A 15,179-nucleotide genomic window follows, 5' to 3' on the forward strand; every position below is an offset into this window, starting at 1 on the left:
CTTGGACAAGAACCATATTTATTTCACGGACACGGAATTGCACTGTTGATCAATTCTACACACACCGGGGACACGCAGCAGCACGACCCCCACCAGGCTGGGCCAGGCCACTGGGGGCAGAATTCACACAGAGATATTTGTTTCTTCCACGGGGCCGATCAGCAGGAGGGGGGGTCTATACAGCTGGGCTCCCACTCCTGCTTGGGGGCAGCTCCCGCCCCAATCAAGGATAGAAACATTAAATAAGTATATACAGCACCTCCTGGGGCAGGCTGGAACAGGCTGGGTGAGACAGGGCTCAGTTGCCCATTTTTACTTTAGATGTCTAGAAAGAAAAAAGAGAAGTCAGGCCATGCCCCACAAACCCTGGCTTGGCACCCCAAACCCACCCAGGCCTAGGCAGCCACAAGCACCCTGGGACTGCTTGGAAGCTGCAGACAGCTCATCAGCCCCACTGAGGGGACACGAGCATTGCATAGGGCACATCCAAGGTGTGACACCCTTGGTGACAGTAGCTCAGAGGGGCTATCAGCAGAGTTGACACTGCTGCGCAAAGGCACACTCTCCTGTGGGACAGCTGCATCACCCCCAAGCCTCACGAGCAGCCTCTCCCACCACTACAGAGGATTGTGTTGGAGCACAGGTGTGTCTGCCTGGAGCTGAAAAGCAGCAGGGTGACAGGCACCTTGTGCTCACATAAGCTTGGGGACCCCAGGAGGCAGGTACCTGCAGGATAGCAACGATGACCCCAAACAGCCCTATGGCACTGCCGAAGATCTCCACAATCAGGATCTTGACGAAGAGGCTTGTGTTCTGAGCATCAGCCAAGGCAGCCCCGCTGCCCACGATGCCCACGCACACCCCGCAGAAGAGATTGGACAACCCCACAGTCAGGCCAGCCCCAAACATGGAGAAACCTGTGAGACAGGGACACTATGAGAGCAGGGGGCAACCCCCTCCACCTGCACCCAAGGCACACTGCAGCAGATCTGGCTCGAGACAACACAAGAACCAGAGCGGCCAAACACCAGCAGCTCCCCACTTTGGCGAACAGGACTGCTCCAGGGTGCAGCTGGGTTCCCGCAGTGCCAGACCAGCGGGTGACAGCAACCAGGGTAGGCAAGGTAGCTGCCTGGCCTCCCCCTCCCCACAGGGGCATCCGAGGGGATGCAGCAGTCCTGCAGAGTCCAGTAAGACTTGACATCTGCCTGCTGGTTCCCAGAGGCCCAGCAGCTGCTGCTGCCCATGGGGAGAGCAGTGTCACTGCTGGGCAGCAGAGCCCCTGCCCTGGCTGGGTGAAGGAGGGCCTAGAGAAGGTAATTTAAAAGCTGCCTTCTGGCAAGAGAGTTACATCTGCTGTCCAGGACAGCGCAAAGGGCCCTGCCATACTGTTCAGACACTGCTGACAGGGTCAGCTTGGATGGAGCCAGTCAGCTCTGGAGCAGGGCAGGGGCTGGGCAAGCTGGACCCTGCAGCCCCATTCTCTATGGGTGAGAGCAGAGGGAGCAGCAGGAGGCTGCAGGCAGAGGGAGGCAATGCTTGCAGCCAGGGACCTGAGCAGCCCTTACCTGCATGATAGTTCCTGGCCCCAATGGTCTCTGGCGTGACTGCAGAGAAAGGCTAAAACAAAGTACACAGCCTGGGTTAGTGGCAAGTCTGTGGTCTTTGGGAGAGCCACCTGTCCCCAATATAGCCTGAGGTAGCCCCAATTTGACCAGAGCTGAGCCCTGACTCCATATCCTGGCAAGCCTTCGTTATCCCATCTTGCGTGTGCTCCCCCATCCCTCCCTCAAGTGTGGGCAAGAGCCAACCCACAGACCTCCAGCCCAGGGGCTCGCAGAGCCATGACAGCATCCAACGTCCCCAGAGGGCCATGGCTCCCAACACTGGCCCTTTCCTGGCTGCACATCCCCACCGCAGCCCAGAGGCATGGTGCTGGCAAGGCAGCCCTAGCCCTTCCGTACCTCAGCCATGTTACTGATGACAATTGCCATGATGATCCCGTAGATGGCCACAGCCTCGCAGAAAATGATGCTGTGAGAGAGAAGCAACTCTGAGCACAATGTCCCCCACCCTGAGCAGTCCACCCCAGCTTGCATCCCACCAGCCAGATCCCTCCAGGGCCATAACAGAGCAGAACTGCAGCCCAGCCCACCCGCTGTTCTCCTCTCCAACAAGGGAGATGGTTGTGCTGTGCCACCCAAGTAACCTGTGACATCTCTGTGGGGAGCAGGCCCTTGGATCCCCTCCCTTCCGCCAGCCCCGCTTGGCCTCTGCTGGGAAGAGCTGTGCAAGGTCTGGTAGGGCACCCCTTGCCTAAGGCAGGAAGTGTGATCTTGGGGTGTTTGTTTTGAACACACTGAGCTCATTCACTGTGTGATATCACACCACTTGTGACCCTTCAAAGTAACACTTGGGCTCCTTTACAGCTCTTTGTTTCCAGAACAAACAGCAGCAGCAGCTCAGCAGGGAACAATCTGCCAGCAGCACCCAGCTAGAGATAGGACAGGAGTCTCTGCACTGGGCTGGGACCTGCACTGATCAGGCAGGGCGTGAGCATAAACCCAGATCTGTGCTTACCTGACCAGGTTCTTGGTTTTGATCCGGGGTGCTTTGACTCCGCCACCAATGATGCTGGAGCCTGTGATGTAAATCCCCCTGCAGCAGACAAGGGTGGTTGGTGGAGGGTCTGGCACATCCTGAAGGGCTTGATAGAAAAACCAGGTCCTTCCAGCTGAGCAAAGAGCTGGGCATGCAGCTGGGGAGATACTGTGGGCCCAACCTGCCCACCCCCAGGGCGCATGTGGTCTCAAGCACTGCCACCTACACTGGCAGAATGGCTGGGGACACAAAAGCAGCCCCAGCATAGCTCACCGGCTCGACCTCTGAAGAGCCAGGGACACCCCTGTCCCTCTACTGCCTTCACCCCAAGTAGCCTGCTGGGTGAAGGGGCCTGGTCAGACCCCCCAGGAGCCCTGTAACCAGGCCCCACTGCTGTGGTGACCCACATATGCTCCCTACACGCACATGCTGTTCTGCTCCTGCTCGGCCATGGGAAACCACAGTATGGGCACAGCTCCCGAGGCAGGACAGCAGGAATTTGCTGAAGCCCCAGCCTCAACTCACCAGGCAGCTCCCACTACAGACAGGGAGATGGCCAGGCCAATGCCCAGGTTGGACCACATGAAGGGCGAGGTCTCCGTCAGGAACCTGGATAGGGAGGAACACTCTGAATTAGTGCACAGGCAGAAACCCCCTAGCCATGGTGCACAGCCCCACAACAGTACCCGCAAATCCATCACACTCACCATGCAGCTGGAGATGAGTCAGGCACCGCCAAATAACGGGATGTGAAAGCCTATCTTTGCTTGCCAGTGCCCCAGGACCTTCACCTGGGTAGGCCAAGACCTTCCTCCTGACACTCACCACACAGGGGAAGCCTGGACTGAGAGGACACTGTTCCCCCTGGGAGAGGGGGGGCACTGGGACAGAGATGGGAAAGGGCAATGACAGCAACACCAGGACCCTGCACAGGGCCAATCGCACATGTATGTGGCCAGCATCATGCCCACAACCAGGTGCTTTGGTGTATGCACACCACAGACCCAGCTGCTGCCATGAGAGAGCAGACACAAGAGTTCGTTTGGGCTGCCACACACCGACGAAGGATCTGCAAGGGGGCAACCAGGCCTGCCATGACAGAACTAGTGGCAGCCTCCCCTGGGGCTGCCATCCCTTGCACCAACATTCATGCTGGAGAGGAGACAGGGGAAAGCTGCCCTGGGGTCTTGAGGGAGACTCAGCCCTGCTATATTTCCAAGCAAAAGATAGCCTGCATGGCTGTGCCAGCAGCATCTCCAGGACAGTTTCAACTAGGATGCAACCCACCAGGCCTGCCCCGGACAATGTGAGCAGCCTGCCTGCGGGATAAGGCACAGTCAGCTAGCCACAGCACCCTGGAGAGGAAGGAAACATCCTCTGTGAGGAGAGATGAATTCTAACAGGGATGAAATGGTCTCACATGGAGCGGAGACCCCACTCAGCTGTAGCTCTCACGCCACCAGGATGCAGTGACCACTGCCCGGCACCCAAGAGCAAGCACTGTTCCCATCAGGCACAACCAGCACCAACCACCTCCTCACACAGCCCTGTGCCTGGCAAGGAGGATGCCAGTATTTACAGGGAACTCACCAGGCCACATCGAAGCGGAAGCCCAGGTCAAATATTGTGTAGCAGATCCCTGGAAAGCAAGAGCGACACAGGAACCTTTAGACAGGCACCACGCACCAGTCTGGCACTGCTGTTTGCTCTCCCACCTGTGAGCCAACATCAGCTGATGGGCAGAGGCTGACAAGCACAGCGTATCACGTAGGAGGGTTACAGGGGAGACTGTCTCAGGCRTGCAAAGCTGAGGGGCAGAAGCGCCCCTCCAAAGTCCAGCCTCAGTGACCGCAGTATTCCTGTGCTGCCAAAGGAGGAGCCTGTGCAGCTTCTCCTATGCCCATGATCACAGGACAGAGACCACCTGGACTCATGACATCCCCATACCTCAGCCCAGCCTTCATCCAGAACAAGACTTCTGTAGTCGATACACCCATTTTCTGTTCCCCATTCCTGCTGAGCACCCACATGCCACGTTGGACTGAAGAGGCTCAAGAGCAATGCACAGCCCTGTGCTCCAGCACAGTCTCCGTCTGCATCACCCGATGGCTCAGCCCTGCTGGATAGCCATGGTACTGGGTAACTGGTCATGAGCTCTTGTTTCTCTCACAGGGGGAACGAGGCTGTGCCCAGAGCGATTGTCATGTGCTGCTCCATCACCATCTGACCCGGGTCCATGCACTGCTCACAAGGAGCCTGTCAATGCCAGGAGCTGCTGCCCCCCAGCCCTAGTCTTTCCAAGGACACGGATGTTAAGGCTTAGCTGCTGTGCTCAGCGTTTCCTCCAGGGTTAGTCATATCCAGGGAAGTTTGTACTCCAACCCAGGCAGCAGATACCGAAGCCCAGCCCTGAGAAACCCAGAATAGCTCTTCTTTTACAGGGACGGACTCACAAAGACAGTTCACCCTGCTCTACTCGGGGTACCGTGCCACCAGCCACAAGAGATGAAAAGGGAGTCTTCCTCAGGCAACGGAAGTGCCAAACAAACCCAGTTTAGCCAGGCTTATCGCTGTCCCTGGAGGCCCTGCCAGGGCACAGGGTCCATTTGAAGCCACAGCAAGGAGAGATTGCACCAGGTCAGAAGCGTGTTGCCTCCCTTAAAGCACAGCTAGAGCACAGGTGTTGTAGAGAAAATTGGATGCTGCACTAACAGCTCGGCCTCTCTGGCACACGTGAGCCCAGAGCTGCCAACAAGGGAGGGAGCCAGTGTGGACTGAAGGGTTCCAGCGCTTGCCAGCCTCTGGCGGGCGGGGGCAACTGAACGTGCCTTCAAACAGAGCCAGCCAAGTGGAGGCCCATAGCATTAACCAATTCCTGGTGGCAACAGTCAACAGCTCATAACACGGACTGCCACTCTGCAAACACACACAGCCAGAGGGGCAGCGGCAGGACCGACAGTGAAAATTCAGCTCGTCCTCAGGCACCTTTAACCCAAGCACCTCTCCCATGCTGAATCACAGCAGGGAGTTGCACCCAGCAGCCTGAGCGCATGCAGAGGTGCTCGCACCAAAAACATGTCTTCCTCAGAACTTGTGAACATCAAAGGGGAAATACAGCTGCGGACCAGAATAGGCATTTGCTCTTTACATGGCTCAAAGCGGGCAGTTGGAAAAGAGTCGGTGACGTGGCCCTAAGGAACAGATAACTGCCAACAGTGTGGCAGTGTCTGCTCCACACCAGATAAAGCCAGTTAAGGGACAGCTCTTTGCCACCGCTGACTAGAGACAGAGGCTGCACGGCACTCACTCCTATCTAAGACCAGAAAAAGAAAAGACAGGAGACTTCTCAAATACTTATAAGAAGCAAAGAGGCCACTGCCTCAAGCCTGATGCTCTGTTTCCTCAGGAGTCACAGTCTGGAGGCAGCAGGTGATGGTGAGCGGGCGATGTGACCAGCAGTAATGCAGAGGAAGGACCACATGCCCAGGAGTTGGAGGAGCCCTTCCCTGCCCATGGCCAGGAGCTGCAGGACAGCTCATCACCCGGGAGAGCCCTGTGCTGCTAACATAGACAGACCTGGCACATTGACCCTGTATGCTGAAAGCCACCATGCAGGACTCAGGCTGCGAGGACACCGGCACCCTGTGCCCCAGGAGGAAGTAAAACGGCTGCCCTGAAAAGCCAGCCCTGAAAGGGGAAGCGGTAATGCCAGTCACTCCTCCCGGCAGAGGAACTGGAGTGGCTCCCCTCAGCAGTGACACACAAATGAGGAACAGTGCCATGGCCAGGGAGCATGAAGGGAGGCCGCACCCTGGCCCGTGCTCCTGGTGACCTTCACGGACGCTCTCCGCTGTCTCCTCTGTGCTGCCAGGGCCGGGCCTCACCAGTTTGGTACTTGTTTGTGTTTTGGGTTCATTGCTTGGCCTGCAGAGCAGGAACTGATCCCAACCAGCCTCAGCTACCCCACTCCCCAGAAGCAGGAAAGAAGAGCTACATCCAGCTCAGTATGGATCGCTGGGGCACCTTCTCTCTCTTTAGGAGCAGATGTAGCCTTGGATTCATACACACAGGAAATGGGGTGAAGAATGCTTTCCACAAGCTCTGGCTCCTAGCCCTGCAGCCAGGAGGGCAGAAAGCAGCCACGGCAGCGGGGCCACGACCAGCAAAGCAGGGCTCAGGACCAGGAGGAGAAGCACAAAGAGGCACACTAAAACGCTGTGCAGAGCAAGACTACTTCCTGCTTGCTCTGTCCCAGAAGAGGGATTGCAACAGGGCAGAAGTTAAGAGTGCCTGGGCTCAGCTCACCAACGTTTTCTGACGGTCTCAACTCACAGTGTGTGTCTGAGCTGGTGTGAACTGCAGGACTCAGAGAGCTCCCTAAGGCAGCCCTGGACCTGGCGCTCTGTTCATTAGGCCTGCTGGAGAGACCCTGGAAACATGAAGGAGTGAGACACACTCAGCGTCTTACTCAGTCTCTCCCCTCATCTGAACACTGGGACAGGAACCAAGTCCTCCCCAGCTGCTGTCTGGCTTCCGCTCACTTCACTCAGTGCTGGAAGAGGAAATAACCAGCATGACCAGCAGCTCCAGCAAAGTTCAGCGTACAATATCTTCCCGTTAACCCTTAGAGCTGTCCCTTTCAGAGGAGCATTAAAATCCATCCCCAGTGCTACTGAGGCTGATGCTACCAGCAGCAGGGCCTAGGCCTCTGCAAGCTGCAGCAACACTACGCATCAACTCTGCAAAAAGTAGGCCACAACTGCACATCTTATGTTACTGCAGTGTAGAGAAGCGAGAAGGCTTGCTCCTCCACCTAGAAGATACTGACTGTCATAGTCTGAAAGCCAGGCACTTGCCTTTACTCACCCTGAGCCACTGAACCCAACACAAGCCCTTGACTGGCACAAACATCTTTCTGCTCTCTCACGCAGACAGAGAAGCAAACCAACCGTCCGAGCCAGAGAGGCTCAGATTGCCAAGGGCTGAGCATCACACGGCAGCGGGCAGTTACACGGCAGCACTGCTCAGGGTCTGATCCACCCACGGGGGCAGCCCAAAGGACACACACATGGATAACCAGGCTGAAATGGGTGAATGGTGCGAGAGGCTGCATGCCTCTGCCAGAGAGCAGCTCCGTCACCAGCAGACTGATAGCCTTGCACCCCCCTGCCCAGGTCTTCCACCCTTTTCCACAAAAAAGCTAACTCTTCCACCCCTTCCTTGTAAGCCAGCAAAGAAACAAGTCCAAATCACTGCCAAAGCCCCTCCCCACACTCCCTCATGCCCAGAACCACACTACTCCTCTGCTCCCAGGACATATCCTACTCCTGCACTTGCATCCCACAGTGGGCTTCCCCCCGTAGCGGGTATCCCGTGCACCCCACGCCCCATCACGCAGCTCAGCTCCCTGCCCACCCGCAGTACATACTGCCATCGCGCACCAAGTTCCCTTCACCGCTCAGGACATCCCACACCTGGACACCCCCTTCCCAGGTCCCCGCGCACTCCCAGGAAACAGCCCGTCTCAGCACCCCCACCCCAGCTCACCGCCGCCGAGCCACCCCACAGCTCGGCTCCCCGCACAGCCCAGCGCCCTCCTTCTCCCACAGCCCGGCACCCTCAGCCCTCCAACCACTGGTCCCCCATTGATCCTGCGAGCCCCAACGCCTCTGCCCCCCCGGGCCCGCAGCGCGGCCGTCCCGCCGCTCACCGACGCCCAGCAGCGTGCTCCAGAAGGCGAGGGCCAGCCCCGAGTAGAGCAGCGCGAGCCCCGTCATGGCGGCGGCGGCGGCGGCGCGGGACGCGATGGAGCGGCCGGGCTCGGCGCGTCACCTGACCCGCGGCACGTGATCGGAACCGCAGCGGCCGAGCGGAAAGCACGTGACCCCCGGCCTCCACGGCGCGCAGCTATTGGCTGCCTGGCCCACCTCCGCGCAGGAACTACACAGACCAGAATGCCCCGCGACAGGCGCCTCTTTCCATTGGCTACCATTCTCCGCTCCGGCCCCGCTCCACCGGGGGTGGGGTTTCCGGTAAAGTAGGGGGCGGTACTGTGTTCTCATTGGCCGACTCCTGGTCCCAGCCCGGAAGCCGGCGCGGGGGTACCCGCGTGGCGGGCGGTGGGCTGGAGGGGAGCGGGGCCGCTGCCCCGACCCGTGACCCCTGACCCCGCGGCGCCATGGCAACGGCGTTCAGCAGCGACGGGGAGGCCGCGCTGCGGCGGGCGCCGGGCCCGGTGGCGGCGGCGCCGCGCGGGGACCTCGACGGCTTCTACGAGACGGACCGAGCCGCGGCCTTCGTGCGGGGTGGCGCGTTCCGCAAGGTGCGCCGGGCCGGGGGGCCGGGGCCGGGCCGGGGCCTGCGGGGCCGCGTCTCACCCCCTGCCCCCTCAGGTCGCCCTGCAGTTCCCCGACGAGCTCCTGGCGGACGCGGCGGCGGTGGCAGCCCGCATGGAGGCGGCGACCGGCGCCGAGATGTACATCCTGGGGGACACCACGTACGGCAGGTCGGTGCGGGGCCGGGGGGGCTGTGTCCCGGGRGCCCTGCCCGCCTCCACGGGGCACCTCGGGGGGGTCGGGGCTGGCCCTGCTGCTCGGGGCCAGGAAGGGCTCCCTCTCTCGCCTCACCTCCCCCTCGCTGCAGAGGGGCTGGGGGCTGCCTGGGCTGGAGGCCGCAGCGCCAGGGAGCAGGGTGGCAGGAGGAGGAGGAGGGAGAGGAGCTAGAGGAGCTCTGCGGTGCCGGGCCTGCGTGCCTCCCCCATGGCCCTGGCTGACGCTGGGCCCCCCTGCAGCTGCTGTGTGGATGAAGTGGCCGCCGAGCACGTGGGTGCTGAGGCTCTGGTGCACTACGGCCCGGCCTGCCTCAGCCCCTGCGGAAAGCTCCCGGTGCTGCACATCTTYGGACGGCAGCCCCTGGACGTCGAGCGCTGTGCAGAGGTCTTCCAGGAGTTCTACCCCGACCGGCAGAGCCATGTGGTGGTGCTGAGTGATGTGGTCTATGCCCATGCAATGGGTGAGTGCTCCGGGGCAGCGAGGAGGTCTCCGGTGGTGCTCTGGGCTCTGCAGAGTTGCCAGGCGGAGACACTGTCAGCCTTGATTTCTGTGCTCTCCTCCCCATAGCCTGCCGCCTCTGCTGTGCCAGCCCCGCAGGACAGGTCTGTGCCTATGTTTCATTCCCATTCCTTTCTCCCTTCAGGGGAGCTGGAGCAGCAGTTATGCCAGGAGTACCCCAACGTTGTCTTCTCCAGTGTGGCATGCGGGGACCTTCCCAGCCAGGCGCTGCCTGGGGAGGTGCGGCAGTTCGGCCGTCGGTTCCCCGTGGAGGCACCGGGAGGGCTGCAGGACTGCGCCATGTTCTACGTGGGAGCCGAGGGCCTGGCCCTCACCAGCTTCATGCTCACCTGGAACCGCTGCCCCTTCAGCTCTTTCGACCCCGCCACCGGCTGCGGCCGCCGTGAGACCTTCAACGTCAACCGGGCCCTGATGCGACGCCTCTACCTGGTGGAGCGGGCCCGGGATGCCGGGGTGGTGGGCATCCTGGTGGGCACCCTCGGCGTGGCGGGCTACCTGGCCGTGCTGCAGCACCTCCGGGAGCTGCTGCGCCGGGCTGGCAAGCGCAGCTACACACTGGCCGTGGGGAAGCCGAACCCTGCCAAGCTGGCCAACTTCCTGGAAGTTGATGTCTTCGTCCTGGTGGCCTGCGCTCAGAACTCCCTGCTGGACTCCAGCGACTTCTACCGGCCTGTAGTGACCCCCTACGAGCTGGAGCTGGCCTGTAACCCGGCTCGGGAATGGACCGGGAACTACCTCACCGACTTCCGAGACTTGCTGCYAGGTAATGGCTGGGAACCAGCTGCGGAGAGCGGTGTGTCCTGCCCTGCTCCCATCCCCGGTGGCCGTGGTCACCCAGCTCTGTGCTGGCGGCAGGGTGGGTGCGAGCTTCAGGCTGACACTACTGTCTCCTGGCAGGTGCCTGTGCTCACGTCGAGCTCCCGCCAGCAGTCTGCGCAGAGGAGGCTGTTCCCGATGTCTCACTGATCACGGGGGATATGCGTGCTGTCCGTCTCTGCAACCCCCCGGCCCCCCAGCTGCCCCCCAGCACCGCCCTGGCCTGCAGGGACCAGACACGGGCAGTTGCAGAGATCAGCCCTGCTGGTTCGTGCTTTGGTTTCGCAGTTGGGTGAGCCCCGGCGCAGGGGCAGTGCCGCCTCCCTGCTCTCCAGTAATGGCTCCCTCCTCTCTCTCCTCCCAGCCTCCTTCCTGGAGTCCCGCAGCTGGCGGGGCCTGGAGCAGCAGCTGGGGAAGAYGCCTGTCTCCAAAGCCGTGCAGGGCCGGCGAGGGATTGCCATCGCCTACGAGGACGAGGGCCGCGAGGAACCCTGATGCTGCAGCAGCATCGGCCAGGACCAGGGCGGTGCCAGGTGGAGGGGCCTGGACCTGGCCTGTCATGGTGTGTCAGACCTGCGATGGTCTAACAAGGATCTGGACTCTATTCCAGGTAGGGCCAGGGAGCTGCCTCTAGCCGGCCCCAGCTGGATGCGGCCCTGGAGCCTGTAGCACAGCAGTGGGAGAGCAGGAGGCGCACGGGGGTTCAGTGATGCCCATGGCACGCTGCGGAGCACAGCCAGGGCAGCAGCGGGGCCRAGACAAGGCGCTTGGCCCTAACCTGGCCTCCAGGGGCTCACTCCATGGCCCAGTCAATAGGAGTTTTCGCACTACTGGGGAAAGGGCACAAGCCTTGCATCGAGCTGTCAATACCGGGACTCGGGGCTTGTCTGGTTATTGCTATTATCTAAAGCTGAACTAAATGGAGAGTTGTTGTGAGTGAACTGTCTTCTAGCATAAAACATGGGCTGAAGAATGCAGACTGGGGGTGATATCAGAGGTCCCAAAGTAAAAACACAGATTGCAGTACTTGCTACAGAAGTGCAGCCTTATTAATTAGGTAAAACCAGTCTGAGAGAACAGAAAAATCGGAGTAAGTGGGAAGCCCTGAAAAGAAAGAGCACACTAGCACATCCTGCTAGGAAACTAAAGCAAACAGAGAGAGTGGCTCCTGGTGTGAACAAGCCCACAGGTGCTGTGATGAACAGGATCAGGGCACATACAGTCAGTGCTGCAGGGAGGATCCCCTCTGCAGAGGGGCTGGAGTCTGTCCCCCTGCTTGTGGACCAGAACCGCTTCTGCTCCCTCCTCGAGGCTGCATTTGGCCCATGCGCCTCGCATGCCCACTGGCTCCTCTGCGGGGTTAGCAGCAGGAGCCAGACCCATGGGCAGGGCACAGCTGCCGGCTCCCCATGGCTCCTGCCCCCTTGCCTTGCACAGTACAGGCCAGGGCACCGCAGAGGAAGTGATGCATGCCTGGGGCAGGCAGCTTCTGGTGCTGGGCCCAGTCCTGCAATCCCTCATCTTGCCCCTAAAGCCCTGAGGGAGAGCTGCTAACAAGATTTAGGGTCCCCTCTCCCTTGTGCTTTATAACCCCAGTGTGGAGGACGGAGCTGTCCCAGGCCAAACCAGCCTGCAGCAGGAACAGCACCTCAGCTGAGGGAGGTGGGAGGCATCTTCACCCCCTCATCCCTCCGCAACCTGGCACCAGAGCCCAGCTGCAGGGCAGCCACCTGCCTGCTCTGCACTGACCCTGCCTGATGGGAGGACACCCCCCAGGCAGCACAGCCTGCTCCCATCTGCTCCCTACAGGAGTATGGCCCAGCGCTGAGCCAAGGGGAGCAGTGCTATCTCTGCCCTCCCTGCCAGCCCTTCCCACTTGTCCCCCCAGGTCTGTCACAACCTCATGGTAGTCTCCAGCCACTCACTTCCTGGGCCAGCTAGGCCAACAGCTGCTTCCATTTGTGCTCCTGCTGTGCCTCCTGTAGCCAGAGAGGAACAGGAGGCTTTGAAGAGCCCCAAGCTTGATTTAACCTCCTCTGTGTCCCCCCCAGATGGGCTCTTTCCCAGAGGAAAGGGGCAGTCAAAGTCTGGGCACTGCAATAATGACAGCTACAACATAGAAATATCCTTAATGTAATTAGGTGCAGGGCCTCCCCCCTCCCAACCACACACATACAAACTAGCAGGGGGTGAGACCCCCTGCACAGCACAGCCAGTCACTGCCGTGGGCACGGAGGCAGCTTCCCCTCTGCGGGGAGCAGGCGCCCACGGGAGAGTGCTGGGGAAGGGCCGGCAGCCCAGCCGCAGCGCAGCACGGGGCAGTCCGTGCTGGGGCAGTCCTGCCCAGGCTCCCCCCGCGTCCTGCAGCTGGCACTCCCGTCCCCTGCGAGGGGGGAGCATGCTGGGGGAACAGAGATGCTGACACCAAGATGCAGCCACCAATTCTAGCTGAGGAGCGTCCCAAGTGGGTTAATTCTAGTTGGAGGGTTATTCTACGAGCCGTACTGCAGCAGGGCAGGGAGGATGGGGGCTTCCTTGCAGGGAAGAGCTGGTCCGGGCAAACTGTCCGCGTTCCTGGCCAGGTGCTCAGTAGTCTGCTGTGTACTCCGTGCCATGCAGCCCTCGGCACAGCAGGGTGAACTCCTTCACCATCTCCTTCACTCGCCGCTTGTTCACACGCTCTCTGCTAACACAAACAGAGGGGGACAAAGATAAGGTGGGCAGGACGGACAGGGACTGCAGCATGCAGTCGCACAGCAGGGGTTATTCCCACCCCGCAGGGGCACAGCCACTGCCCGGCCACCACAGCGCAGCGGCAAGGGACGCACAAACCTGAGAATCTGCTGGCTAAAAGTCTCTTTCTGCTCGGGGCTGACACGGGCCGAGGGGAAGCCATCCTGCTGCATGGCCTCCTTGATCCAGATGCTCAGGTAGCTGAAGCAGTGCTTGTTCAAGGCAAAGAGGATTTCTGCAAAGTGATCCATGAGGCTGCGGGAGGCCTGGCCACCAATACCCTGCAACAGAGCAGACAGACCCTGTTGAGCCCTGCACTGGGGGGGTGCTAAGCTCAGCTCAGTGGTCGCTGCCTCCCAAAACCAGGGAGACCTGGTGTCACCCTGCCTGCACCCACCCTTGCTCCCTGGCCCTTTGCCCCCAGCTCTGCAGGGGATGCTCCCTGAGCGCAGAGCTCAGAGCTGCCCAGGGGCCTGCCCTGGAGCCCACGGTCCCCATGCCACTCACCTCCAGCACAGCCTGCAGCAGCACCTTGCCGTTTTCATGCACAACTTGTGCCACTGAGGCAACCTCTCCGCAGCGGGGCAGCAGCTCTGTCTGCAACACACAGTCCAGGCCAGTCAATGCTAAAGCAGGCTCTGGGCAGCAGCTCCCTCGCCTGACCTGGGTCCGGAGGATCCCCCAGTGCACAGGAGGCCCCAGAACTGCCCTCTTGCCCTCCCTGCTCCCAGGTTTTGGCTTCTGGGAAGGTCTGAGCTGGATGGGGACGGAAGGGGATAGGCTTTAGAAAAGAGATTATTCTGGCAGCTCTGGAGAGCCAGCAGCACATCCCTTTTGCTGCATGATCTGGGGATGAACAAACATGCCTGAGGCAGCCACAATACTCACAAAAAAGCCACAGGATGCTTTGACTGTCGGGGCCTCAGGGAACTTGAGAGAAAGGACACCTGTGGACAGAAGGCATTCAAGTTAGCAGCCAGAAACCCCACACACCTTCCCAAAACAGCTTTGTGGTACCCCATGCCCACGGCTGGTCTGTTCCCAAGTCTGCAGGAAGAGCAGACTGATTTCTCAGCAGAGGGGTTTGGAGCGCATGTCTGCACGTATAATGCATGTGGGCATGCTCAGGGTACTCACCACACTGAAACACTGCTTTGACATCCAGGTTGCTACACAGGAAGAGGTCTGGCTTCCTTTTCAGAGCCTGCAAGGCACACAGATGGACAGAATAAACACAACTCTACAGAGGCAGCCAGAAAGACTCCTAGGAACCTGGTGCCCCAGACAGCCTCTGCCTGGGCACACACTTACCTGGGCACACTCATGATACACAGCAGATTTACACAGCACAGAAAGAAACCATCACTTTTACCCTCAAGAAAATGTCAGTCAAACATCCAGGCAGTTCACTACAGTCAGGGAACTCCGACCCCAAGAGCTGAGGATAGATGCCAAGGTGGYGTACACACAAATGCTTCAGACACAGACACAGGACAGAGGTTTCCTGTCCCAACAGAGCAGGACAGGCAGAGGCAGTGCTCCTGGGACAGGGGCAGCCATGCAGGGCCCAGCAGAGAACAGACACCGCCGTGTTTTGTTCTTCTCCTCTTGGCGACTCTGGGGTCACAGCAGTAATTTCAAGCACTAACCCAGTGTTTTGCCCCCAGTCTAGACCAGCAATGCACTCTGTTTTGGTTCCAGGACGGAGAAGGAAACGAGATGCCAAGGTTGCTTGGCACTTCCTGAGCAACAAGTAAGTATGAGATCAGAAAAGCTTTGTGTTTCCTCTGCTCGGTGATCCCATCAGCCACTGTGGGGTTCAACCCTTTGCTGTTCCACTGCTGCTGGGGCCACCTGAGCTGTGGCACAAGGGTCATTGCCATGCAATGGCTTGCCTCCCCCCACCATGCTGGCACCTTGTGGCATGGCAGGGGGGCAGTTACCAGACAGAAGTGCTTC

The 15,179-nt window shown here is 59.9% G+C and overlaps 3 protein-coding genes across 13 annotated transcripts in view; 1 reads left to right on the forward strand and 2 right to left on the reverse strand.

Moving 5' to 3' along the window:
• On the reverse strand, nt 1–8,472 carry ATP6V0B (ATPase H+ transporting V0 subunit b). 3 transcript variants are annotated; one of them, XM_026086729.1, is made up of 8 exons: nt 8,312–8,472; nt 4,192–4,240; nt 3,127–3,210; nt 2,581–2,658; nt 1,965–2,034; nt 1,569–1,620; nt 727–917; nt 1–325 (listed from the first exon to the last, which is right to left on the reverse strand). In XM_026086729.1, the coding sequence occupies exons 1-8, from the start codon at nt 8,376–8,378 to the stop codon at nt 299–301; spliced, it is 618 nt and encodes a 205-aa protein (XP_025942514.1). In that variant the 5' UTR covers nt 8,379–8,472; the 3' UTR covers nt 1–298. The 3 variants fall into 3 exon arrangements, with proteins under 3 accessions (XP_025942514.1, XP_025942515.1, XP_025942516.1); XM_026086730.1 differs by lacking the exon at nt 4,192–4,240 and having other exon boundaries at nt 8,312–8,393; XM_026086731.1 differs by lacking the exons at nt 4,192–4,240; nt 8,312–8,472 and adding an exon at nt 3,309–4,148.
• Nucleotides 8,473–8,693: 221 nt separating this feature from the next.
• DPH2 (DPH2 homolog) lies at nt 8,694–12,510 on the forward strand. The gene is made up of 6 exons (XM_026086717.1): nt 8,694–8,923; nt 8,994–9,106; nt 9,392–9,612; nt 9,796–10,434; nt 10,569–10,754; nt 10,852–12,510. The coding sequence occupies exons 1-6, from the start codon at nt 8,780–8,782 to the stop codon at nt 10,980–10,982; spliced, it is 1,434 nt and encodes a 477-aa protein (XP_025942502.1). The 5' UTR covers nt 8,694–8,779; the 3' UTR covers nt 10,983–12,510.
• Nucleotides 12,511–12,604: 94 nt separating this feature from the next.
• The window catches only part of IPO13 (importin 13), a 42,347-nt gene continuing 39,772 nt past the window's right edge, over nt 12,605–15,179 (reverse strand). For 5 of the 9 annotated variants that reach the window (XM_026086705.1, XM_026086703.1, XM_026086709.1 and 2 more), the window contains 5 exons: nt 14,358–14,424; nt 14,109–14,167; nt 13,728–13,976; nt 13,320–13,501; nt 12,605–13,173 (listed from right to left, as the gene is read on the reverse strand). In XM_026086705.1, the coding sequence (XP_025942490.1) occupies nt 13,074–13,173; nt 13,320–13,501; nt 13,728–13,976; nt 14,109–14,167; nt 14,358–14,424 (657 nt within the window). In that variant the 3' untranslated portion in view covers nt 12,605–13,073. Of the gene's footprint in view, nt 13,174–13,319; nt 13,502–13,727; nt 13,977–14,108; nt 14,168–14,357; nt 14,425–15,179 lie in introns of those variants that run through there. The other 4 variants (XM_026086704.1, XM_026086706.1, XM_026086707.1 and 1 more) reach the window with 4 other exon arrangements.

Source organism: Apteryx rowi, unplaced genomic scaffold (genome assembly GCF_003343035.1).
Source record: "Apteryx rowi isolate R43461 unplaced genomic scaffold, aptRow1 scaffold_7, whole genome shotgun sequence".
NCBI lineage: Eukaryota > Metazoa > Chordata > Aves > Apterygiformes > Apterygidae > Apteryx > Apteryx rowi.